Source organism: Scatophagus argus, chromosome 15 (assembly GCF_020382885.2).
Source record: "Scatophagus argus isolate fScaArg1 chromosome 15, fScaArg1.pri, whole genome shotgun sequence".
Taxonomy (NCBI): Eukaryota; Metazoa; Chordata; class Actinopteri; family Scatophagidae; genus Scatophagus; species Scatophagus argus.
In genome coordinates, this window is record NC_058507.1 from 7,763,399 (window position 1) to 7,790,069 (window position 26,671).

The 26,671-nt window shown below is 42.0% G+C and overlaps 1 protein-coding gene across 2 annotated transcripts in view; it reads left to right on the plus strand.

Annotated features, from left to right (window-relative positions):
* Window positions 1-634: 634 nt before the first annotated feature.
* The window catches only part of dph6 (diphthamine biosynthesis 6), a 55,843-nt gene continuing 29,806 nt past the window's right edge, over window positions 635-26,671 (plus strand). The window contains exons 1-9 of one of the 2 annotated variants that reach the window (XM_046412647.1): window positions 635-803; window positions 1,182-1,273; window positions 1,987-2,171; window positions 15,365-15,438; window positions 16,412-16,530; window positions 23,776-23,837; window positions 24,187-24,281; window positions 24,367-24,457; window positions 26,327-26,477. In XM_046412647.1, the coding sequence (XP_046268603.1) occupies window positions 781-803; window positions 1,182-1,273; window positions 1,987-2,171; window positions 15,365-15,438; window positions 16,412-16,530; window positions 23,776-23,837; window positions 24,187-24,281; window positions 24,367-24,457; window positions 26,327-26,477 (892 nt within the window). In that variant the 5' untranslated portion in view covers window positions 635-780. The remainder of the gene's footprint in view (window positions 804-1,181; window positions 1,274-1,986; window positions 2,172-15,364; window positions 15,439-16,411; window positions 16,531-23,775; window positions 23,838-24,186; window positions 24,282-24,366; window positions 24,458-26,326; window positions 26,478-26,671) is intronic. The other variant, XM_046412648.1, reaches the window with a different exon arrangement.

A 26,671-nucleotide genomic window follows, 5' to 3' on the forward strand; every position in this document is an offset into this window, starting at 1 on the left:
AGGCAAAGGATGTGTGCCAGTGCCAGTTACAGTGAATATCCACATAGTGCAGTGTGCAATGCCACTACTCCCTATTGCAGTTTATAAGAACTCAGATTTACTTTTTCACATGTAAAAAATAACATTTAGCATACAAAATTTCCAAAAGCCATATGTAACTTTTTTTAAAAATCCATTACTTGTAAAATGTGTTACATGTAATATTATATATGAAACTGTAGCTTTCATATGCAATGTCTTACATTGCATTCACACTGAAATGATCTGAACATGAAATAAAAATACAAGTACCCAGTGGATCTATCTGTATGAATGTTTTGTTATGTTAAAACATAAGAAAATATATATTTATTTTTTGGATTTACATTTTAAAATATGAATTATCTTTTATTGTTTTTACTATATTCATTTATTGGTTCTGTTGCTTTTAACAGTTTTTGGATACATTTCAATGTGCACAGCATTAAATGACTTTACATTAAATTCTAAATGATTAGAATTTCATTTTTAACTTTGATCAATATTGTACTTAACTATGGCCATGTATGAGACGCAAAACCTACATTTAAATTTGATAGAACAAGAGAAAATGGCTTGGACTGATTTTCTATCAGGCATATTTGAGGGCAACTTGATATATACAAGGGTCCTTTAATAACCCGGAAGTCTAGCTCTCACATGTTGTGTACATGCACCGGTTGCTAAGCACAGTTATCGAGTTGTGCACTATTATAGCAAATACATTTGATGTCATTTGATTCTTGAGGAAATAATTAAAAGATGAAAGTGGTCGCGTTAATCAGGTAACCTCGCTTCTTTGCTGCCAGTGTCTCACAGTTTTATCACGGATGTTTTTGCTAGCATGGTAGTGACTAAAGATGCATTGCTTATTTCTAAAACTTCATTCCATTATGTGTAACGTGGTATATTTCGCCTGTGACTTTGCTCAATGCCACAAAATGGTGGTGAAAACCCAAGAGCTGCACACAAGTGCTAACTTACTGTAGTATGGTAAATAATGTTTATAGCAGAGCAACCTGAGTATAGTTTCTACAGCCACCAACATCATGTACATGCATCACATTGCCAGATGACTAACCGTACACCCCTGATAATGTATAGTCTTACTTCTTAATGATTCAAACTGTTCATCTGTGCCTATTTCTCATGCTGTGTTCCAGTGGGGGCAAAGACAGCTGCTACAATATGATGCAGTGTGTTGCTGCTGGGCACCGGATCGTAGCACTGGCCAACCTTCGCCCTGCTAACACAGGTGAGGAAGATGCGCTGCTATTTATATTTATATTTATATTTATATTATCTACAAAGGGTCGCTGGCAAATATAGACCAGCCAGCTACACCTCCGCGGAACAAACTTTGAATATTATGGAGTGTAAACAGAATGTAATAAATATTCATATGAAATGCAAAAAACACAATAGAATGTGATTTTCATGGTGACTGATTATTCAAGAGTTCATTTTTATTTCGTTACAGAAAGTTCTGTTTTAAAAGGCTTTTATTTTCATTTTGCCATTTTTCACAGTGACACTTTTATTTCATTGTATGTTGCTTTTCAGAATGAGGTGAATGACAATTTTCATGATTATGAGTTCATTGTGAACGTATTTGAATTAGATTATTTTATTAGTTGTTTTTATTATTATTATTTTGGATATGTGGATCTCAATGTAACCAACTAGTTCCAGCAGTCATGTTAGCGTGTTGCTTTGTAATGAATGGTTCAAACTGTGACTGTCATAGTCCTGTTAATTTGTGGCCCTGTAGTCTGATGTTATCTGTAGCCACCATTTGTCAGTTTGTCCATCATTTTGTTAACATTTGAAATAAGCTTCTGGATGTTTGTTCATCCTTAACAATTTTGAGAAAACTGCAACATCACACTTGTGTACTGTTTGCCACTGCCACTGATCCATGGCTTATCACCTCACACTGGCCTAAATTTCATTTCCTCTATGCCACAGATGAGTTGGACAGCTACATGTACCAGACAGTGGGCCATCAGGCCATAGAGCTGTATGCTGAAGCCATGGATCTGCCCCTGTATAGACGGATCATCCAGGGCTCTAGCCTGGATACCGGCAGAAACTACTGTAAAACAGAGGGTGATGAGGTGGAGGACCTGTATGAATTGCTGCATCTCGTCAAGGTAAGGATCTCTAGTCTCCAGCAGTAGTGAGAGACAAAAGTTTTTCTTATCTTATCATACTCTGAGAGGATGCTGCCTGACATTTGGACTTCACCCCAGGACATCTGGCCAAAAGGCCATAGCAACCCATCCCTTTTATTTTCAATGTATACACACACACAAGTTTACTTTCATCAAACCAGTGTACTTTGGCACTAAAGCATCTGTATGGCAGAAAAAGTGTCCAAAGCATACCTCAGGATTTTTTAACATTTACAGTTTATTTGCACACACACAAAGTCCAATACTCACATGTGCATTAGCCTCCTTTAAGAAAAGATCAGCATCTCCATGTTGCTGAATATTTATATCCTTTCTATACCTACCATTTGTTTGCTTTGCTTTTTTTCATTTTGTATTGGACGGATACAGAACTATCTTTTAGTGTGTGTTGCGAAAAAATTCAGTTTCAAAAGGAAACATGTTAAGCTTAAAATGCGATATGCTCTTTAAAGTGCCTTTTGATTGTGACTTTAATTGGGAACATCAAGTTTGAATGTTAGTGCACTAAAACCTTACATTATACCCAAATTATCAATATTTGCATACATTTACCTGCACGTTACATATAAATCTGCAGTACAAATAAAAGATTTTTTTCAAAAACTAAAAGTAAAATTATATGGCATCAGATCAATCAATCAAATAATCTAGAATAAAATGGCAATTTTACTTCAAAATTTGATGTTAAAATATTCAATAATTATGTGAACTCACTATTGCAATGTTTTATTGAGCGTATACAGAAAGCAGTCATTGTTTTGACTCCTTGCCACCACTGACATATGCTTGACTGCATTTTAGTGAACGAGCTCTCAGAGCACTACTAAACTTCTCATCTCGGCTAAGGTTCATGACATATGTCACACTGTTGAGATGTTTTACAAGTCAGTCTCTGTGGATTCAGTCACTTAGTAGCCCGCCAGCACAGTCTCAGAGAAACCCTGCTTGTCTAGCCTCATTTGGCCAGCTCTACACTAACAGTCCTTAGCACCTATTGTTAAGTGTAACCAAGCTGCTCAGGAGATTAAAAAACCATGTTGGTGCTTTTAGTCTGTCTTATTTAGTGTGTCTTGATTTCACTTTCAAAGTAGAGTAAAGTTTCCTTTAATCTTACTCTCGTAAAATTGTGCGCCTGTTGTATCAGTTAATGAAAGTTTTATGTGTGAAGTTGGAGAGAGGTGCCCTTCAACAACTGGCTTCACAGGAAAAATTCCGTCCTTTTTTTTATCTCACTTGACAGAAGATCAGATGCAAAAAATTAATCGCCAAATTAATATTTCATCAAATACCACTTTTGCCAGGACATTGAGAAAATATTCATTTGATGCCAAATTATGCATGAGACCTCGGTGGTCTGATGTGGAGTGGGGTGGCTGACTGACAGGTCTGAGACAACAGCATGTGTGTTTAACACACCGCTGGCACTGCCTACCTACCTGACTGCCTGCAGCCATGAGGAAACTACCTGGACACACACTTCAACAGCAGCAACTCTCCCTGCTGTCAGTGCAAACAGGGTGTGGGATTGATCCCGTGTAGCAGTTTTTTCCCCTCTGCACCCCCACATTTTAGCTTGCAGCATCAAAATTTAAGAGCCTCTTATGGGATGGTGGATGGGAGTTTGTTGTTGAGATGGGAGTTGGCTTGACGCGGTGTAATTGAGAGAAAGAGGGGTGGTGGAGCTTGGTTCTTCCTGTAGGTCTGTGTGGAGACATGTTCATCCAGAGCTGAGGGCTGCTCCGGGGCGTCTGCATGTCCGCACACCGCCTGGGTGGCAAGGGCCAGTCAGCCTGCCTCAGGGCGTTTCGCGCCCTCTGCCTGACTTTCTTTGTCGTCTTCTGTAGAAATCGCAGGCTTTGCACATGCAGCTACATGAGAAAGCTCTTGTTTGGGTGTTTTCCTGTGAGTACACACACAGTCACACAGTCTAATTTCTGGGCTCTCGTGGGTATTCACAGTCAAATAGTGGACCTTTCTCTGGTACGTGATGAAATATACCATCTCTGCCTGTGGTCAGGCCTCTAATTGCAAAAGGCTGCTAATTTCCCATTTCCAGGGCTTCTCTGGTCTGACCTCACCAGTCAGACAGGCCATAGATCAGGGCACTTGGATTCCCATGGGGCCCTCATGGGCTAGCAGACCTCCAGTTGTCTCCTTGTTTACCCCTCCCAACGTCATCAACAGGCCTGCACCATAAACAACAGGCTTCCTCTTCTCTCGCAATGAGTGATGCCAACCATAAGAATATAACTTACTTATGTCAAATTTCAGATTCTGTAAAGTTCATTTTTTGGCATTCTCAGACTTCATGTAAGTCATTACATCTGTTGTATTTGGAAACTCATACAATCCTGTCTGAGCATCTCAAATCTCCTCTTAAAAAGTCATGGATTATGGTCATATTCAGTTATATTCAACACATATGGCTGGTTTATTAGGAAAAAATATTTTTTCCTTCATTAAGTTTGTGGTGTTGTTGATTGGTGAAGGAAATGATAGAAGGGGGAGAAAGAGAGAAAAAAGTGCTTTTGATAATGAGCTGTTAAATCACCCTTGCTGGAAAAGAACAGTTTTAGCATGAAAAAAAATGTGTTCTGTTTAGAAAGTGTGATATTTTGAAAGATTCTTTCTAGCAGTTTGAATTAATTAGAAGTTACAAGATTATATTTGGCAAATGACACTTGAGCGTAGATGAAAGATTTTTTTTTTTCTCAGACCCGGAGTTGATGAGTTTTAAGTGGATATTTTTCCCTCTTCCTCCTTTGCAGTGCTGGCAACAGACCTGTAGCATGAGCCAACAGTGCCATCTACGGATCAGTCCCAGAAGCTGACAAGCCAAAGAGACTCTCTGCACTTTGGCCTCTTAGAGAACGTCTGGAGCCATTCAAAAAGATTCAAAGGAAGAGATCATATTCTTCAGAACCATTGTTCATGGAGGAAAAAAAGCCCAATTACTAACAGAAAAAAAAAAAGAGCGTTCCATCCCCTGGCAGAAGTAATAATGGCAGAATGACAATATGGACCTATCGTTGGCTCCTTTGCTCTCATCGCTGGCTGTGTATAGCAGTGTGTCTTTGAAGTTTGTAACCTGATAGACATGCAAGCTACTGCGTACCCCATCCCCATCCTGCTAGGTGCTGATCTTTGAACCTACTCTTTGAGGGGGAGGAATAACAGTTTTGTCAGCGGCAGGGGGGATTCTTCACTTGTGGACATCTATGGCCATAAGGATATATTTTCATAAAACAGATGACGTCCTTGTGTCCTCTGCCAGGCTTCAAAGGCAAGCTAGAATATAAGTGCTGCGTAAAAGATAACTCTGTGTAACATAAAACATTTTGATTTGTAGCTCGTAATTTAAATACACTCTCTTTGTTGATGTCAAAATATTTTTGTTTGCGTAGATTCTGAGTTGGAATCCATCGGTTGCATGTCCATACTTCATGTGGTTGGTCTGCTCTCCTCTGCTGTGATCTGCTCTGATGTGTGATACAGATCAGCAGTGTCAGTCACCCCTGGCTGTAACGCCAGTCCCCCCGAAGGCCTGCAAAACCCCTCATATTAGTCATATCACATCTCTCAAGTCCTTTATCCGTCTCTCTGTGCTCTGTGACCTGACACAGTGGCTTTTTATGCCCTGTGACCCTGCTTGTGTGTGTGTGTGTGTGTGTGTGTGTGTGCCCGTGCACACTGGTGTGTTCAAGGTCAGGTCAAATCGGATCTGCGTTACATGATAACAGGTCTATCTCTGTTCTCCTTGCACACCTCTACCTCTTGTTTTAGCCTCAGTTTCCCTTCTTTCAGCACTGTACGATAGAAAGAAGTGCTCTCACTGCACTCTCTTTGTGCAACTCTAAACTACTTTATGTTGCACATGAGCAGATGATTTTTATGTATTTTTAGACTTTTGTAAGATATTTATGTTTTAAGATGGTTTTTGACAATTAGAACATTTTATAACACATAACATTTGATGTTGGGCCTTGAATGTAGCACAGCCTATAGGGCAGTGAGGTTTGGGATGATACAAATGGACCTTCAGTCACTTGATGTAGTAATAGATAATATATAAAAAGACAGTGACTCCATTGCAGCAACTCTGCAACCTTTGAGCTGATGAATAAAGACAAAGACATTTAAGCTCATTAGAGTGATGAGGAACAATAGATGATATCTATGCACACGTTCCTTTCTGCCAGCTCTAATTAGCTGCACTGTGACATCTCTGTCATACCGAGACCCAGCTTTAAGAACGATGGAAATGTTACATTCAAATCTAATTTCCTATCCTGTAATACATTCAACTTTTCAGAAAGGCAGTTTTTTTTTTTCAAAGTTCTTATATTTTTTGAATAACTAATATCACAGGTCAGTTAACACCCAACTCTTCTCCCCCTCCTTTTTTTCAAGTCAGTATTTTTTTCATCCTGGAGATGTCTGGGAAAAGTCTTGAAGAGGTGCACTGAGACCTTTAGGCTTTTGTAGATGAAACATTCCTTTCCACAGGGGTGTGTTAAAACACCTTGTTTTTAGTGAGATAATCCTTTTCTTAAACTTGCACACCCTCTTCCCCCCATTCCCCGTTTCTCCTGACCTTTATTACACACACACACACACACACAAAAAAAACACAGGACACCCCCCCCATCTACCGCCTCTCCATTATCGACATCAGCAGACAAGATTGGGGCCCTCTGAGATCGCAGAGGCAGTCTGTCCACAAGTCCAAACATTCTTTTTTCATTTCTCCCTCTCCCTCGCTCCTCCTTTCCTTCTTGTACTGGCATCTTTGTCTCCATTGTATTGTCGTCACACTTTCATCTGGACCCTTCAGAAGCCTGGTACTGCATTGTTGCCAGTGCCCTGATGGAGGTGTATCCTGCTGCGAGGAAAGGAGGGAGAGGGATTGAGGGAGAGGAGAAAGAAAGAAACAGAAAGGAGAAGCAGGAGGAGGAGGAAGAGGAGGAGAAGGAGGAGGGCAGAGGCTGGCTGGCTGGCTGGCAGGCAGGTGGACGACTCTCCAGTTGAACCAAGAGCTCTGTGGTATTGATTAGGGAGTCGAGGTGTTGTGAGACAAGTCGTTGAGGAGGGGTGTAAACTACGAACCAAGGGGAGGGGTGGTCAAAATCAAACACTCAGCCCTTCTCTGATTACCGGCATGGTGCAGCATTAGATGAAACATCGGGGGCTCAACAGGAAAATGGATTTCTTTAAAAACCTGCTTAATACATAAATCATGACCTCTGGGGTCACAGCGAGGGTTTAGGAGATCAGATCAATAATAAAGCTAATGCAAGCTTGTTGTAGCTGGTTTGTGGTGCTGAGAGACCTCTAAATAGTGATATTGGATGTAGCTTACAAGCGGTCTAAAACCACTTGGATAATCACTTTGTACAAAGTTTTATTTTATTACATTTTTGATACAAATTTCAAGTACCCGACTTATATGTCAGCTGGAGCCAGTATAGATTCCTTCGAACAGCTGTCTCTCTCTGCCTCAGCTCTCCATGTGATAGCCATTGTTATCTTTTCCTTTGGTCTGAGACCACTTGTATTTATGTTGGTCACCCCAGTGGCAATGGGGTTGAGATTGCAGGCTTGTTTTGCACATGAGGAAGGATAGCATTAGCGCTGAGATAATGGCACTGTGCATTGTTCGCTGGCCGTGTGGAAGTGGTGGGACAGGATCTATTAGATGCAGGCCCATTTCCCTCCAACTGACGCTAACAGTCCCCACAAACATTAGATAAAGAGCCTAGCCTCAAGCCTTTGTAATTTGTTTGTATTTTTCTGCTTAATGTACTTTGCTCAATCTTGTTTAGCGATGATGGAAGCTGATAGCCTTATCTTGCCTTGCCAAGGGCATGAGCCACTACCACTGCTTGGTTGAACATTGTTCCAATGAAGAACGTGCGTATGTTTATGGTCTTTTTTTTCTCCTGATTTTATTTTGATGCTGGATGAATTGTAGATGTATCTAGAAGTTATTTGCATTTGAGATATTGGCTAATATGCTCTATTATGCACTGATATAAATACGCCATTATGGAAAGTGTATTACTGTAATTACTCTTTTGTTGGATCGTTCATATTAAAAAAATAAGGGAAGTCTGTGATCATTTTTTTCATTTTTGCCATTGTGTGTTTCGTCACTTATTCTTCAAAATGCCCCCAGATGTCCTTCCTTTCAAAACGCCTGCCACTTTTGATGATCAGAGATCTATTTTTACTGTCACATTTTTCAGCCTCTCCTCTTTTTTAAGTTAATCTGAAAATATTAAGTTAGATTTACATGGATTCTACGGGCTAATTTATTGCTCTGTTTAGATTCTACCCAGTTATTTTTACTCTGCAGCCCCATGCACAAGTGTGAAGGATAATCCTGCCATTTAAGAAAAACACTGAGGAAGTTGAATGTGTAATAAAACCTTTTAAACTCACCAGTATCAACAGCTAGTCAGGCCCAATAGTTCCTGTCTCAGAGCAGACAGCTGAGTAATAGAGCCAAGTCTTTCAACTCCCTGCCATTCATCTACTCCAAAATTAAGAGGGCTTTTATGTTTTGTTTTGTGAACCATTCCCCTCAAGAAATATTTGTGGCAGGCCCCATCACCTCTCACAGCTAAAGTCATATCCAGCCGTAGAAAAACACTGTCTGGAGTCTGGAGAGAAGGTTAAACCAGCATCATTGCTCTATTTTCTTCTAGTCTCTCACTGTCTCTCTAGGGAGGGAAGGGGATTGTGTGTGGGGGGGCTTCATGATGTCTGTTGGCGCTATGGAGGACTGAGGATAGGCGAGCCAAGATGCCAAGAGCCTGGAACCTGACCTCACCAGAAAAACATTTACATTTTGGTTGGAGAGTGTGTGCGTGTGTGTTTGTAGGCCTGTGTGTGACTGTGTGTACATCCATGGATGTCAATACATGTGCGTGCATACACCCTGTGGACTAGGTGGTTGTTACGAACCATGAAAAACAGTTTACCTCTCTGTGGCATAAGACTCCTTCTTTGATTCTGTCCCACTCGCCTTCTGGAAGCAGCTTCCTGTCTCAGACCCTCAAAACACTCAGCCAAGTGGGAGCATTGCTTTGACAGAGCTGGGATTATGACTTTGTTTTATGGTCTACAGAAAACCGTCGCTGATGCTTATTTATTGGAACACCTTATCCTTTAATGGTAAGAGGCGGGACCATGAGTGTTTTGGAGGAAGTTACATGATTTCCTGTCATCTTAAAAAAATCCCAGCTGATCATCTGAGAGTAGTGCACCGAATGACAGAATTTGTATCAACTTAGAAACGACTATTAAAATATTACATATTTGAAGAGCCAGTAATAACTAAACTTGTCTGCTTGAATTGCAAGTATTCATGGACATCGATAAACGACCTTATGTCTCCCCGCTGCTTCTCAACGTTTAGTTTTCCATGTGTGTAGATATGGAAAGCCTCCTTGTCCTTGGCCTGCTGAAACTAGGGCTTTGTGCTTGCTTTGGCCAAGGCCCTTTCCCTCCCTCCTTCCCTCCCTGTCTGACAACTGGCTGGGCCTGTGTTTACGTAACCATATATATCTGAGAGGAAACTCGTGAAACGTTAATCTCTCTACTTTTTAACCCTGATGAATTTCTACATTTTCCAGCTGTGCTGCATGGCATATTTATGCTCAGTCTCTATCACCGAAAACAGCTCTGTCATTGTAAATGAATCACTATCCAGGACTAAAGAGTGTGCGTGCGTGTGTTTGCGTGTGTGTGCAAACTTCAGGTTAGGAAATTGTACGAATGTGAATTAAGCCATGAAAAGGTGCAGTGGTACTGTACCTCCGTTCTACAGACCCAAGTCAGTGCACGTTGGTCTGTCGCTTGTCACATTGCTGTGGCCTGATAAGCGTCCCTCACTCATCACTTTGATGAGACAATGCCCCATGTCATATCCTCTGTTGACTGATCGCACCTGCATCGTGGCCACAGCGGAAGATAATACTTTCCCCTATTCTGCTTCCTCTCTCCCCGTCTTGTAACTCTGATCTGCATCATCTCAGGAACCGGTCAGTAGTATTCAGGTTTATGAGCAGCTGGCTTTGTGAGCAGTTTGTTTTTCTTATTCTGCCACTCTGTATGGTCGAGGAATGGCACGTGGTGACTCATCTCACCAGCCCATCCACGAGCACAAAGGAAGAGCCTGTCTTTCAACGGCTCCTTCAAACAGGCAGTCCCACCAATTTACCAAAGGGAATGTCTCTGAAAGCCTTTTAAAACAAAGTTTTGGCTGATGTTTGTTTTACAAAGGCCTTTGCTAAGCTTGCATGTCCATTTGTTGCTTTATTTTGATGGATCAGACATTGTGCATGTTGTTTTAGCCTCAGCATATGACATGTAATCTTTGCATTTTAAGCAAGTGGGTGTAACTTAAAACATTATAATTGGTCCAAACTATATCCTGTACCTTGTGCACACTTCTTCCGTCCATCCTATTACATCTACTTTGTCTTGATAAAAGTATTGGGACAAACTTATTATTGAAATCAGGTGTGGTATGGGGGTGTTTTCATGGACTGGACAAGACTCCTTACATCCAGTGAAGGGAAATTTTGCACAATGTCTTCGTGGCCACGGTTTGGGGAAGGTAATTTTCTATTCCAGCATGACTGTGCCCCAGAGCACAAAGCAAGGTGCATAAAGACATGGTTGGATGAGTTTGGAAGAACTTGACTGGCTCACACAGAGCTCAACTCCATCCAACACCTTTGGGATGAACTGGAACACAGATTGTGAGTCAGGCCTTTTTGTAAAACAACATGCTTGACCTCAGAAGGGCTCTACTGCAAGAATGGGGAAAAATCCTCACACTCCAAAGTCTAGTGGAAAGCCTTTCAAGAAAAGTGGAAGCTGTTATAGCTGCAAAGAGGGACACCAACTTCGTGTTAATGTCTATATTTTAAGAATGCAATGTCATTAAAGTCCCTGTTCGTATAATGGTCAGGCCTCCCAATACTTTTGTCCATATAGTTTATATCAACTCTGGGAGTCACCTTGGAGTGTCTGTCTGTACAGAATGGTAATGAGGAAGCTGATTTAAAACAAATAACCAGTGTCTCCTCCTTCTGAGCTCACACTAAGCTTCCTGTCAGTTTGTCATGTCTGAGTTGTCAGGACAGCCCCACACGCCCCAGGACTATGTCCGTATTACATTAAACACAATCACTTGACCCTAGCTGGCCCTATCGCCTGTACCACATCTACTTGAGCTGCTACAACAAGGTCCAACCCCCTCTCTGTGTTCCCACCATGTAGGGGAAGAGGGTAGAACAATCCCATTACATTACAACAGGCCTAGAGCTGATCTAATGGAGAGAACATTAAAACCATGTCGCGTCCAGTCACTTACTTGATGGATCCTGGGAGAGAGGGATGAAGAGGAGGAGAAATGGTGAGGAGGAGTATTGGAAGGAAGGGGGGGAGGGACGGGGGGATGTGGGGTTAGAGGTGGTGTCGATATGACAGTGCAGAGGCGGCAATGGAAAGCTTGCGATGGTACCCCGGTGCCCTTGAGCAAACTGTCATTCAAACCACTTTAATTAATTTCTCCACGTTGTCTTCTTCCCCGCCTCCCTGCCATCACAGACAAGCATGCTACATACACGAGGCAGTATTATAATAGAGAATATGTCTCAACAACTTTGGACTCGATTAAAAAGAGGATTTTTGTAATGGAAATTCGTGTTCTCGTGTCTGTAATAGCCAAAATCTGCCAGTGCTGGCTTCCTAGTTGTCAGAACAGGCTGAAGCAGACATGTTGGAAACCCACCATTTTGCAAAATGGAGCTTTGTATTGTTAGGGTGTATAATTAAGAGCTCATTGTGACAGCCATTGAGAAAGAGCTAATGAGGGCTCTGATGTATTCCATATGAATATGAATATTGAATTTTTAATATTTTATGGCTTTCTAATTGCCTTGGTTGCTGTTAATGGCTTTGACTGTTGAATATTACCCAGAGTGAGTGTGTGGTGTGTGTAAGTACCTTTAAGTTGAGAGATGATAAAATTCATTCATTCATTCTCAACCCGAATACTTTGCTTTATGATTGTCGTGCATGTATCTTTAGGGCAGATACATATCTTGACTGAAGGCATGTCTGTGACTGAATACATTTGAACCACTCTTTTACCCCTCTATCAAGATGAATGTATATATAATTACAAAGTATATCACACACACTACCTTGATATAGAGTTTAATGGCCGTATCGTTTCTTTGCGGAGCATGTCTGCTGGCCTTAATCTTCCCCACAGCTGACATCTTAATAACTCAGCCGTCTCCATCTATTTCCATGGGAGACATCCGGATGTTGGGGAAGGATTAGTTTAATGAATTTGACAATTAGTAACAGAAGTTAATGACTGCATGGGGCTAAGTACCCTGATGGACATGGCTGGGGGGGACTCAGGGCTTCCATTGCTGTGGGCCATAGATCCTCATTAATAGCTTTTCTGCCTGCTGGAGAGGACAGGGGAAGCCAGGCCAGGCCTTTGTTTAGTCTGCGTCTGAAGGGGCTGCTAGGGGGTTGCACTGTTGCACAACGCCACACCAGAATTAGTCCCGCTCTGGGCATGGGTTAACACAGGGCCTCAGGTCCTGGATCAGGTGAAGCTTCCTTTAATGAGCTTGGGTCATTAAACGTTGAAAAAAGAAAAGTGACATGGAATCGGGGCAGGCGGGGAGCTCTTTCTCTGGGTCTTGTGCCAACAGTCATGAAGAAAGAAAAGTGGCTTGTGGGTCAGAGTCCTGGTGACCTCTGCCTTGATTTATCGTTACGTTAGCTTCTTACCCAGACTCCAACTTTAATGCAGTCAAAACATCGTTTAGTAAGATAGCTCTCATAAAGATTTTATTATTATTTATTATTATTATACTGTGCTTCATGAACTACCTTGTCGCTTTGTCAGGTATTCCCACTATAAACCATTTTGATAAATTTTTCAGCTACCATAAAACCAAAGTTTGTATTTTTATGGCATCGTGAATACACGTGAAACAATTCACATAGCATCCATCAGTTCAGATTTATGCATACATATAGCACTTCTTCACAATAATTTATCCTACTTTTCCCACAGCAGATGAGAAAATATGTCTAGAATTTGTAAAATTGCATCCAGAGCAGCATTAGCTGCACCAGCATTCCTGGCTGTCTCCTGGCGATAGCTATAATGGTGACAAAAACATAACTGCATCCAAAAATAATCGTTTTCAAATGCTACTTGCCAAAAGGTCTACTGGCTAGAATCTCAATTGAAAACAAGGGGACGTGTGAGAAATTTGTCTTGGATTATCATTATTGGCGAGTATACTTGGGCTGCAAAATGTAATGAGAGCTATAGAAAAGAGAAGCCATTTAATTGGTCGAGGCTGAGTTGAACCTCAGTAGCTCAAATGCAGAGAGACAGAAACACATGATGAGGATGTTGTTTGCTGTTGCTCCGGTGCTCTGTTATTCTGTCAGGCCAAGTCTGGTCTCGCCAAAAGCCAAGGGATCAAACTGGCGTTGATGTAGCGCACTCCTTCAACACTCTCATCTCTTTTTCTCTTTCTTTCTGTCTCTCTTTATCCTACTCTTTACCTCCTAATGTGCCTCTTTAGGAAGTGACAGTTGTATTTAGGGAAAAGGTTATCATTGTATTAGAATAGAGTGCTGGCCCTGAGGCTTACCTAGAATTACATGACACTGCCTGCAGCCCCCTTCACTGTGTGCTGGGCTGAAATGTTATCAGTCTGACTTAATTACTGTCACTGGGCAGTGGAATTGACTGTAATGTATATTCCAGTGTTGGACACGATGGAGAAATATTAAAACTTGAGTACTGAATCCCAATTTAACACCTCTTGGTGTTTAACTTTAGGTCAAAGAGTTAAATTCTAGCAGTGTATGTGTCTGTATGTGTTTATCTTCGACTTTATACCTCACATCCTCTCCTACACTGTAAACACCATTCATGCACGCGCACACAAAAAGAGACACACACACACACACAGAGCACATCCTTTATCTGATTAGCTGGCATGCCTACATGGAGCTGTGTGTGTGTGTGTGTGAGGCGCAGTGCGTCGCAGCTTCAGGCCCCAGGCAGGGCATGGATTTCATTTAGGAAAGTATCAAAGGTTTACACGCTGTTCGCTTTAATCAGCATGTTTATCAGGCAGAGAAAAATTGCAGGAAGGGACCACAGGGAGAAGGAGGGGTGGGGTGCGGGGGTGGGGGGGGGGTTATCTTAAGGACCAGTAGCCAGGGAAATTGATAATGGCTACAAGGTAATTTACTGGAGACTTGTGCATCCCTCCACTGCTTCTACCCTTGCATCTCGTTCTAATTACAGCCCATGTAATGTTCTAATGAATCTGCAGGTGTGTGTCTGCAGGGAAGGGGGTTGCGCATGCATGTCTGTGTGTGCAAGCATGCATCGCTGATTGTTTGTGCACGTCACTGTGGATCGAGCCTGTTTTTTTGTGAGAGACGACTGAACGCATCTCAAGGCTGCGTCAGTATCTCTCGAGTGCACAGTTGTCTGACTGTCTCTGAAATATGATTATGATATGAAAAGCAATTAGATTAGCCCTCAGCAATATTAAAGATACATGCCACTCACAGGCACAATGCTCCACTGATACTGGAGTTGTCACTGCGGTTCCGTCTTCCAGCTGGGTGTGCAAGGAATGGAAGCTGCAGCCAGACCCACTCATCTCCTGCTCACACAAGACTGCTGATAAGGTCCAGGAACTGCCTCTAGTTGTGCCCCACAGTCACACTCTCACGTGTACGCAAACCTCCAAGGGATATGGGCTGGACCATAAAGGCCTTGATAGGGCCAGAGTGTAAACATCCCCACAGGATTGCGGTCCAATGAAAGGAAAGAGCTGTCAGGAATTTGCTTTCTTTGTCTGTTTTAGTCTCTCTGCGTGTATATGTTTACATGTGTTTGTGTGGGTTTTGTTCAGATAACACTTTGGAATACCAATGTGGGTTGAGCACAGAGTATTTGGCCCCACGGGGCAGTGACATCATATTACTGTTACAATACATGTTGCACATGCTGTATAATGGAAAAGGCAAGAAATCTTTGTGGTTGAGTTTCCTCCATCTTTTCGTCCCCACAGGAAAGGGAGGGTGTCGAGGCAGTGTCTGTAGGGGCCATTCTCTCCGATTACCAGAGGGTCCGCGTGGAAAATGTGTAAGTCAAGCACACACGCACATTCATGATGGGGAACACACTTTCTAACTGAAGTTCATACACACACGCACGCAGCTTTAGGCCTCTGAACTCAAATGACGCACGCTCTGTGGTCCACTGAAGGAAACGAGTTTGAACCTCACTGCGTGTTCAGCCCAAACTTGGACTGAGTTTTGTTTAAAAACGCACATACACACTCATGTACACATGTACGCACGCTAAGTTTTGTTTATGCCATTTTATTTAGACTAGCTTTGATTTTATGGGGCGGCTCAGTTTTTACGGAGAAACGATTTCAGGAAAATAAATGAAACTCATTTCATAATTGTCAAGTGACTTTTTTTTTGTTAATATAAAAAAAATGCACTTTCCCATTCCAGGTTAAACACAGCAGTCTTTATTTGCAGAAAGATGAGATGGTTTTCTCGCGACACAGATACCCATGTGTCTTTCTTGCCCTTGTTCTTGTTTTACTCTTTCTCTCGTTGTTTTTCTTTGCCTTCCGTCCTCTCTCTTTGTTCTCTCTTGTTCTAAACTTACACAGACTGGAAACATTGCAGCACAAAAGCTCACTTCTTATCAACAAATCCTGCCGTCAGTCAACAATTGTCTCCCCTCACATACATTAAGTACATACGCATGAACATCTCAGGCATTTCTTGAGCAGAAGACATTTGTGTGCAGACTTTTTGGCTCCGGTTACCTGCTGTGGACGTGTGTGCTTCACAGTTTGTGCGAAAGGCAAACCACAGCTTAAGATGGCGTTTTTTTGTTTTTCTTGTCTTTGAATGAAGCCACTGGCAGTGGTGGCAGGTGGGAGCATGTCTTGCAGGTCTATCAGGGTTCCAGCCTTCCCTCAAGTTTTGACTTTGAAGTGTTTTGAAGTTGGCAAATATTCACTATTAACCGCTTTGCATCTCCTTCTCTTTCTACAACCTACTGCTTTCTGTCTTGCCTTTCACCTGTTCTCCAGATGTTTGCGGCTAGGTTTGCAGCCCTTGGCCTACCTGTGGCGCCAAAACCAAGAGTCCCTGCTCTCTGAGATGATATCATCTGACCTCCATGCTATCCTTATCAAAGTTGCCGCTTTTGGTGAGTTTGTGTCTCAGTCTTTTGTTTCTCAGGCAGCTGGTGAGCAGTCTGATGTGCCCTTCCTTCTGCTCTCACTTTCTACCCTCTTTTGATTTTCTCTGGAAGTGCCGTGTTGGTTAAGTGGTGTTCGGCATGGTAATCGAAAGAACTGAATTTGGATAAGTAAATCATAGGAGGAGGAGAAAGGAAGGTGTAACCAGAGAGCACAAAAAGACAGACAAGCAGAGTAATGCCCTAATCATCAATCTGGCTTAGCAGCAGTGTTGAGGCTTGTGCCAGCGGCGAAGGTATTGAAGCAGAGAACAATATGAAAAGATAAGAAGCACAGAGGGAGGAGGTGTGAGTGAAGTGTGCTGTGGTATTCGAGGGAGAAGGGAGGGTTGGCAGTTGAGAAATAATCACAGGTGATTGCCCCGCACATTAATGCAACCTGTCAATAAGCGGCGCATGTCCCCCATTGTATGAGAGAAACACAGAGTTCTCTGCTTATGCATAGCTCAGAATACATGGTCCGTGAAGCAAAGATTAAAATCTCTCATTTGCTGTTTTTCAACTGCTTCAGCACCGAGGGAAGAGGTTAACGTGGTGTCACCTGCTCTCTACCTGCCTGTTTTGGAGCCTGAGGACAGGAAGATCAGATTTCTGAATAACAGAAGAGAGTAAAGAAAAAAAAGTTTTCTCTTTCTTCTCTCTGGTACATGACATTAAGATCCCTACCTGTATCTACTTGAAAGTGCAGTGGGATGCCTTTTGACGGTGCCAGTGATAAATGATAATTACGGCTACAAATGGTTCTTTTTGCTCTCAAACTACTCATGGCGATAGATCATCGTGTAGACACTGTTTACGTGCTGTTAAGTGCTTGTTGTCACCTTTGGTAGCAATCAGTCGAAAAAGGGGTCCACGGCTGACTGATGACCCGCAGAGCTGAGCGGCGCGTTCGAGATATTCTGCATATCTTTCAGCGCTGCTCAAATAACCTCTGATGGAATGCACTTGTCAAGCCATTTATCTTTGGTACTTTATTTGCTGGACCCATTTCTCATTTTTAATGGTCTCATGATAAAGGACTTTTTGATAATAAATAATTCAACTTGTCAGATGCCCGTCAGAGGAGAGATGATGTCAGAATTTTTTTTTCCTTGGGATTCAGTGGGATTGTAATTGTTGTTTATCAGTGAAACTTGATTTTTATTGCTACTACACATGTAACCAGATAAGATCTAAGTCTGCATTTAATATTAATTGATCGGTCATAGTGCCAAGGTGCTGTTCTGGAATAACACACAAAGAGAAAAACCACACCTTGAAGACCTGAGTCACCTCAGTAACCCAGCTGCCTCCACCAAGCATTCTACTCTAAACACAGCATCGTTTAAAAGCAAATTCTCCACATTTTTTGGAAGATTATAATTAGAAAGGAAAATCACCTCGGGTGCATTCTGAGTGTGTACCTTGGCCTCCCACCGTAGGTGTTTGAGTGAGTATGTGCGCATGTGTGTTTTGGCTACAGGTAAAAGAGAAAGATCTTATCAGCCCTGACTCCTCACCTGTCCCGAGGCAGTGGTAATTAGAAAGGAGAGAATTGAATAGGGGTGCAAGTGCTCGAGGCATTTTAGGCAGCACTCTTATAATTGCAGCTTTGGTGGGAGCAGGTCTGAGCAGTGAGGTGTGCTGTTTAGAGGAGATTGGGTGACAGAAAGGCGTACCTGGTGGCCTTTGGTGTTTGTGTTTCTGTGTGTGCATGTGTGTGTGTGTGAGAGAGAGATTTGGAGGGATTTACTCGTGCAGACCTCATGAGGAGAGAGAAAGAAAAAAAAAAAAAACAACTCTCACGGGGCAAAGGTTAAGTCTGACAGCCAAACCGGCTTATGATATTCAGTGGTAGTATGAAATGGGTTTTTGGTGGGCTCTGAATAGTGAGAAGTCATTCAAGATTAATATTCCTTCATTAGGCACTCAGAAAGACAGGTGAAAATTAGTAGCGAATGGATAAAGAAAAAAAAACCCCGACTTTCTTTCTTAAGGGAGAGTATATTTCTTGATGACAAATCCCTGTAGAGAAAAGACAGCTGTCCAAATGCAGGATGATCCTCTAAGTGAATTCTCTAGAAGTGTTCATTTGCGTGCTGATGGAAGCCTTAAACCACAAAAGAGAGGAAGAAGATTTTAGTCTTTGAAGAAGTCAAATTGCATGTAGTGAAGGAAGCTCAACTGTCTGAGTGTAAGCCTGTGAATATCACAAAATGCTTCTAATTAGCAAAAAAGCATTTTTCTCAAAGGGAAATGCATATTTTTGTTGGGAAACTGTCTATTTATAATGCAATATCTCTTGAGCTAACCGGCATAATTGGCAGTTCCAAAAAGCTAGCATTAAATATTCATGTAATTAGTTAATTGATTGATTAGCGCAGGTGTGTATGAGGGCACAGGTTCAGCAGTTAATTGGTCCTCAGCTCCAGAGATAATTGGCATGAGTGAAATCAAGGTCTATCTGCGGGAAAACCTTTTATCACTGCATGATCTTTTACCCTTCACACGAACATTGCCTCTGCACTACGAAGAAGAGAATTTATGTCACAAATTTACTTTCACTGATCACCTCATCCACTTAGGGACTTTGAATATGATATAATTTGATATATAATTAAAGGACAATTAATGTTCAAAGACATTAAAGAAAATTTACGGAAATTCTTCTCAGTGTGGAAGTCAGTGAATAGTCGATTTGATTAGCGTTCTTTCTGCTCTAAAGAATCAAAATATAACCTGTTTTTTAGCTACCATAAAGGAATGTTCATGCTGTGCATATAGATGTAACAAATGCTCTTAAATAAGCAATAAGGTTCAGACACTACCAGGACTGGGCGATTTCATGTCCATTTTCTTATCGTCGGGTTTGTGGTTACTCAAAATCGCCTTTAGGTGATCCAGTCGCTATGGGCCGTCTGAAGTAAGAGGGGTTAGGGGGGAGTTGCACTACAGCATGCTAGTAAAAACACCAGCATGGATGACTTGGTCTTATTGTCAAAGAAAAACTCAACATCTTATATTTTGGAATATTATAACCTTTGCGCAGATGCCAAAGGTCAGCCTAAGGATGTAAGAAATGAGTGCCAGAAAAATACATTCACATTTTGACTTGGACTCTTAATTGTGGTTCAGTGTCTGTTTTCCTTTTGTGCTGCTGCCTCTCTTGGCTATTAATCCCTGGAAAGGGAGATTTTAAAACCCGTTAGGCCTTATTCTGGTTAAATAAAAGTTAACAATACTACTAATAACAAAAATGTATTGATTGGTAGTGATTGGCAGGTCAACAGAAAATTATGATGATCTACGGATTGTTTCATTCTTTTTTCAAACAAAAATCCCAAACATTTGCTGCTTGCAGCTTCTTACATGTAAAGCTGCTTTCTTTGTAATTTAAGACAGTAAATGGAGATACTTTGGGCTTCGGGCAAAAGAGGCCATCTGAAGACGGCTCTTTGGCCTCAGTCAATAAAGAAAATGATTATTAGTTGGACCCCATCATTGTTTTTCACTCCTTGCATTTTAATACATCCAGCATATTCACAAATTTGCCCATGCATGTGATAACATTTTATCTGCTTGCCTTGTCCGCCATTAAGTTTTTCTTGACAGTTCAATCAAATTGATGTGTTTGAACAGTTAGTACAGGGGTCTGAAAAACAGTTAAAGTATGATGAGCTTCAGTTCTTTTTTTTTTTAAATTAAAACTATCTGCCCCATGTTGGACCTTCAAGTGAGTTTATTAATGCTGGTTATTGGTTGTTGATGGTTATTTACTGTATGCTTCTAAGTACCCCCAGCTTCTCCTTTCTGATTTGTTAGACTGAAAAGATTTCATCTTAATGTGATTGCTGCACAATTCATGCCTATTGTTCTGTTCACAGACTCTGAATTTCAGATAAGAGCTTGACAAATTTCACATATAACCTTAATCTTATCATCCTTTGGTACCACCTCCCTCCCCTTCTTTCTTTTTTCTGTTCTGTACACCCCCCACCACCACCGTGAAGATTAGGTGATAGTGAACAGCTATTGTTTTGGTGGGGGTCTTTCAGAACGTTGTTTAAAGGCTGATGCAGCTCACCTACTCGGGAGGAGATGCTCATTTCATCCATTTAAAGGCTAAAATGTTACACATCATGAATCCAATTTTCTCCGCCTTTTCTCTCTGAAGGCAGGGATTAAAGCCGAGCTGTCAGCTGGCACGCCAGATCTTAAGACAACCCGCAGATGTCTGCGATACTGCGCTCAGCTCAGCTCAGCTCAGACAGTATCTCGAATCTTCCGGCTTTTAATTTAGCATTAGTCTCAGTAAGCAAAAATCACAAGCAGTTTCAATTAAATTGGTAACTCACTGCTGTGGGTTTAAATGAATCAACTTCTTCGGTGTGGGAAAAGGCCAGTCATGATCGTTAAAAAGAATTAGTGCAAAAGTGTGCTCTGGAAATAATTGCCATTGACTTCTGTAAGGGAAAAAGTGAGAGCAGCATTTTCTGTGGAGTTCTGAGGGAGATTTTTTTTCCTTTATCTGAAAGCTTTGCCTTTTGGTCCAAGAAGTGACTTGAAAGAGTGATTTTTTTTTTAAAAAGCAGAATCAAAGGGTTTTCTAGATTTAACTTGTTATAGCAGGATTCTTCTACACAGTTAACTTGTGTTGTGTCTTAAAATGCACTGCATAAATTTTGAAACACTACTTTTTACAGGTTTTTTTTTTTCTTTTTTGCATATCTCAATATAACAGCTAACTTTAATGTTTAAACAGCTCTTGGTTTCCTGGTAAACTTTTTATTCTTTGCTAATTTCGACAGACTAAATGTCAACAAGCTTTTTAAAAAATGCTCTCCCTCATTACTGGACTCCCTGGTTTTAAAGTTCACTGAATTTAATTGGAGTTTTATAGGATAATAAGAGGTAAAAAGCCCTTTTAAAGGAGAACCATTCCTCTCAGTCCCTCTTAAGGAAGCTCCTCTTCCTCCGAAGTGCGGTCTTGCTGTCTCTGGCGGCAGACTAATGGCAGCTTCTAGTGGGCTTATTTGGGTTTAATGTGGCATAATGAGGTTAGGTAATTGGGTTTAGGTCAAGTTGTAAAACAGGTTCAGAGGAGACAGAGATGTGGAGATCATGTAAATGAGTGATGTTGGATTGCTGATGGCTCACACTGGTGGCTACTCAAAGACTTCTCAAAGCACGCATTGTAAAAGTGCGAGCTCGTTCCACCTATCCTCATTTCCAAATGGTTTCAGTAACCTTAAGTCAGTCAGGTACATCAATTAAGAAAACACTCATACAAGTGTTAAGTGGTCTTGGGAGGAATACCTTCACATTAGTGCTATCTTTGTATCAATTTATCACTCACTCCTGTCTTCTTAGATTTCCATCGTCCTCTTCCCTCCTTGTAAATACCAAATCATGTATCATATATTATTTAAGAGCAGGGAAGTTAATGAACATATTAAAAAAGGCGGCATCCCCTCAGCAATTTGGAGCCAATTATTAAAATTTGTTAAAAGGCATGACTAATTAAAGAGGATATTTAAATGGGATTGAATTTTAATGCTTTTTTTCTCCTTCCTTATTACCTTTGTGGCAGGGTTAAGATGAGAGGATGTTGAGATTAGATATTCTCACACTAATTAAGACCACAGATCCCCTGGGAAGAGAATAAGGGCCTGCTCATTCTCCCTCCACACTTTCTCCTCCCTCCCTCTCTCCGCTGTGGTCCCTCCCCTGCCCCCCCATCTCTCCCCCCCTCATAATTCTGGACCACCAGGGCCCTGGAGGACTGACACAGCTGGGATTAAGATGAACCCAGGATGGGATGCGACGTACCTCCACCATGTCTCCTCTCCTCCCTTCCCTCTTGTCTCCCATCCATTTCTCCCCATGGGGCCCCACGGATGACACGATAACCTTTGAGGTTGTCAGGCCATGAGAGAGAGATTCTCACATTACGATTAACTTTGTTCTTTTAATTAAACACATGAACGTGTCGATGAACAGGACCACATGACACCTCGAATAGAGGAGCTGTATTTGATTTTCTGAGAAATTATTAGGGACCATTCAGCAAATTTTTCTTATTGCGTCGGCATTACTGTCACAACGGCACATCACTCTGTATAGGTCATCAGCAACTTGTTAATAATTATGTCAGTTAAGAGGCAGCCACTAAAAAGGGAAATAGACTATGTTGGAGAATGAAGCAAGCCATCTCCAGTGACTTAAGATATAATCATTCCACTAGGAATTATGCCCGTTGTATATATATATATATATATGTATTTTGCTCTTCTCTTCTTTGTCGAAAGCACCTGGTACATGGGGATTTTTTTTTTTGTCTGAACAGCGAAGAATTTACAGTGGGAAAACGGAGCTGTGTGCAGGGTGAGATGGAGTTCAGCATGGTGCCATCAGGCATGGGCGTCTGAAAGACAAAATCTGGATTTAGTGTCACGAAGGAGCAAAACCCCTCCATGAGCTGAGCAAAGACGCTGTTTAAATGTACCGTTTTATTCCTGCTAATATGTACATAATCCAAACTGATCAAAGGGCTAATCTTTGGGTGAAGCTATGGTCTAGATTTGGATATCTTATTAAAAGGGCAGGATGTTATGACAAAGGGCTGTTTTTCTAGAAGGCTACTCGTTTGGTTGGTTTTACTTGTTTTTGTCTGGGCAGCGAGCGGTGGTGAGCTTGTATTTTAGGAACGTGGCACCACTGGGTATTCATACAAAGCTCTCCTCCAACCTTCTTTCCCCTCCTTCTTTTCTCTCCCATGCCTGTGAGTCACTTCCATGCACCATTTCAGGGGAAGGGGAGGGAAAAGGCAAATAAACAAGATCTCTTTCCAGAGTTTATATTCTCAAAGGGAACTAGATGAGGGGGCGGCAGGCGAGGGGGCGTGGGGGGTCTGTGGCCAGCAATTGAAAACTGTTGCCCTTACCCGGAGAGATCTGTGTACACTACTTGCAAAGTCAAACAAATAGATCCAGGGTGCAGGTTTACGTGTGTGTTTGTGCGACTGCCCGTAAACCTCCCTGCCTGTCATCTTCAATCACTGTTCTCTGTTCCTGATCAGACCTCTCTCTCTCTCTCTCTCTCTCGTTCCATACGTGTGTCTGTGTGAAATTGTGCTTGTGTGTGATTTTCTGACTTTGTGTAACGGCTGTATGTACGTTTGTATGTCCCCTTGTGCTTTTCCCACATGGATGCCAGGCCTGGATCCAGAGAAGCACTTAGGAAAACCTCTGGCTGACATGGAGCCCTATCTGAAACAGGTCACAAACTTGTAGATACTCTGCCACCCTCTTTACTCACTTCACTGCTGTACTTATGTATTTTTACGAATGGAAAACATCATTAACTCGTTGTCTGGTTGCATGATGTTTGTGTTCAAAGTTGTCAAATTTTAAAATGTCTAAAATCAATGCTTAATACTAAATTGAAACATGTTTTTCTTTCACTTATAATTAAAGAATGATTGTATTCGAGTTTTTGGTATTTCCTTAAATTGGCCACTCTAGTAATAGATGGCTTGTATTATTTCTGATTACTTGTATTGTGTTTCTGGACTACAAATTGAAGTTTTAAACTATTTTAAAAAGGTGTTTTGTTTTCACCAATTAGCTTTCCCAGAAGTATGGAGTTCATATTTGTGGAGAAGGAGGTGAATATGAAACATTCACACTTGATTGCCCTCTCTTCAAAAAGAAGATAGTCGTGTAAGTAAAGCAGCTCAAACTTACAAGAGTTTTGCACTTCTACTACTGCATATTAAAGTTTGTGTATGTGTGTGTGCGTGCGTAGCGATGCAGCAGAGACAGTGATCCACTCAGCAGATGCCTTCGCTCCAGTTGGCTACCTGCGCTTCACCGAGATACACACCGAGAACAAAGACGTGAGTGAGTCAAACTTCTGAAGGAATCCACGGGTGTAACTTGTTTTCCAAATGAGATCAGTGTCGTTCGATGCAGAATCAATCATTTTACAACAAAAGTTTAAGTCGCTGCAGGGTCGATTACTTTAAAGGCACTCTGAGGGCAAAACAAATACAAGAACAAAACCTTTTGGTGTCTGATAACTTTGTCGAGCAGAAGAGAAACACGGCACTGCGGGGCAGTGTTCAGATCAACCTCCAGAGGGCCTCCCTCTCGCTCTCTCACTCTCCCTCTCTCGCACGCTCTCGCTCTCGGTGTCTCCCTTCATCCCTCTCCTCTAGCCCCACATGGCCTACTTTGACGTCTGCAATATTCACTGCAGCCTGAAACTAGGCCCAGCTTAATAAACATGTCCGCTCACATTAAGGCGCTTTGCATTCAGGTAGCTGGCTAAGCGGACACAGGCGGGGGTTGCGGGGAGGCAGTAGGAATTGGCTTTTGGTATATTAGAAAGAGCCGAATGGGGCTTCGCAGTCAAGAAGGGTGACTCTTCGAAAACATTTTACTTTCCCAGCAGAACTTTACACTTCTTAAATTATTTTCAAATAATTCTGTGTGCTGTAACATCGACTTCTTTTCATGTGTGCCTTTTAATTATTTTGGTTCAAATTGTCAGGTTTAGTAAGACACCTACTAGCTGATGAGTGTCCAGCGACAGGAAGTGCTGCTTGCATGCTGTTGTGTTCGTTGCAATGAGTAAAGGGTCACACCGAGGGATGCGCAACTCGCCTGTAGCTCGATATGTCTCCAGGGTAAAGGACACAATAATGTGTATCTTTGATTCTGTATTGCATCTTGTATGTGTTTGTGTCTGAAGCCTTGTGTGTGTGTGTGCATGTGTATCTGCATGTTGAGTGGGGGGCTGGGACTGTTATGGACGGAAAACATACCCCCATCCCACAACCTTCGTGACCCTACAGCTTCACTCCCTAAAGCTATATATTTTTTCACTCCCCAATCCGATGCTCCCACCCCCATCACACAAACACAGACACATACACGCTCCCACAGCCCCTGTAGCCCCCCCTAGGTTGCTGGGGGAAGAGCAGGGAGATCCAGGGCCTGCGAGGGGAGGAGGTGGGGGGGCAACCAGGGAAGAACCTGCCCTGGTTCAGCCTTCTGAAGCTCTTCTCGTCAGGGTGACAGATCTGCGGTGACACCAGCACTAGAGGAGACTGCACCGAGCTCAGGGGGTGGGGATGGACCACCATCATTTGCCCTCCGTTAATGCTAGTCAAGCTATTTTTCATGCTGGCCAGGAGAGAGGGGCTGAAGTATAATTAATTTGATTATCATATGGCCTAATGCAGTTGACAGCAGATGAGGGGGGTGAATGAGTGTTGGGCAGGGCGAGGAGGGCGTTGAGGAAATATGAAATATGTATTAAAATGTGTGACGCCCCAGCAGGATTTGGCAGGTAATATGTATGCCTTAGAGAATGGTAATGATTTGTTATTTAAAGAAGTAACATAGAGTGTAGTGGCAAAGTATAAGTAAACAGAAGAAAAAAAAATGAAATCCAAAACATGTCTCAACCATCCAGGCATGAGTTTTGACTGACAGCCAGCATGATTGAATCTACAGTATCAGAAAACACCACTCCCCATCTGCCTGAACCGCGAATATGTTAGCATGTTGTTTCATATTCATTCACCTTGAAGTTATGTGTGTCTGGGCCCTTGTCATGAAAGACTGACACACACAGCTCGCTTAGTGGGGTATTTGAAAAAGCTGGCTAATTATGCACCATTTTGTCTGTCTTTGCAAAAGACTCAGTGCTCTATGGTGGGCGTTTGGCCTGATGAATTCCCTGTGGTGCTTTATTGCAGGATGTGGTGGCGAGAGCTTTGCCCCATGGTAGTTGTCCTTGCCAGAGCGCCATTGACAAGATGACTGAGGAGGTGGAATATGCTGATAAAGCCGAAGACAACCAACAAGAATTTACATCAAATTGTGACCTTAGTTGTCAGCGGGGCCATGGTGAGATTCATTTATGGTGAAACATGCACATGCAGACTTGCATGCTTGAGTGTGTATGTGTGTGTGTATGTGTGCGCGCGCATGTGTGTGAGATGATATCTGTGTGTTGTGTGTGCTCCCTGAAACTGTGTCATGCAGCCAGCATCATGATGCTAGTAGTTTTGAGTGACTGTTTGACAAGAGCTGTCATTTCA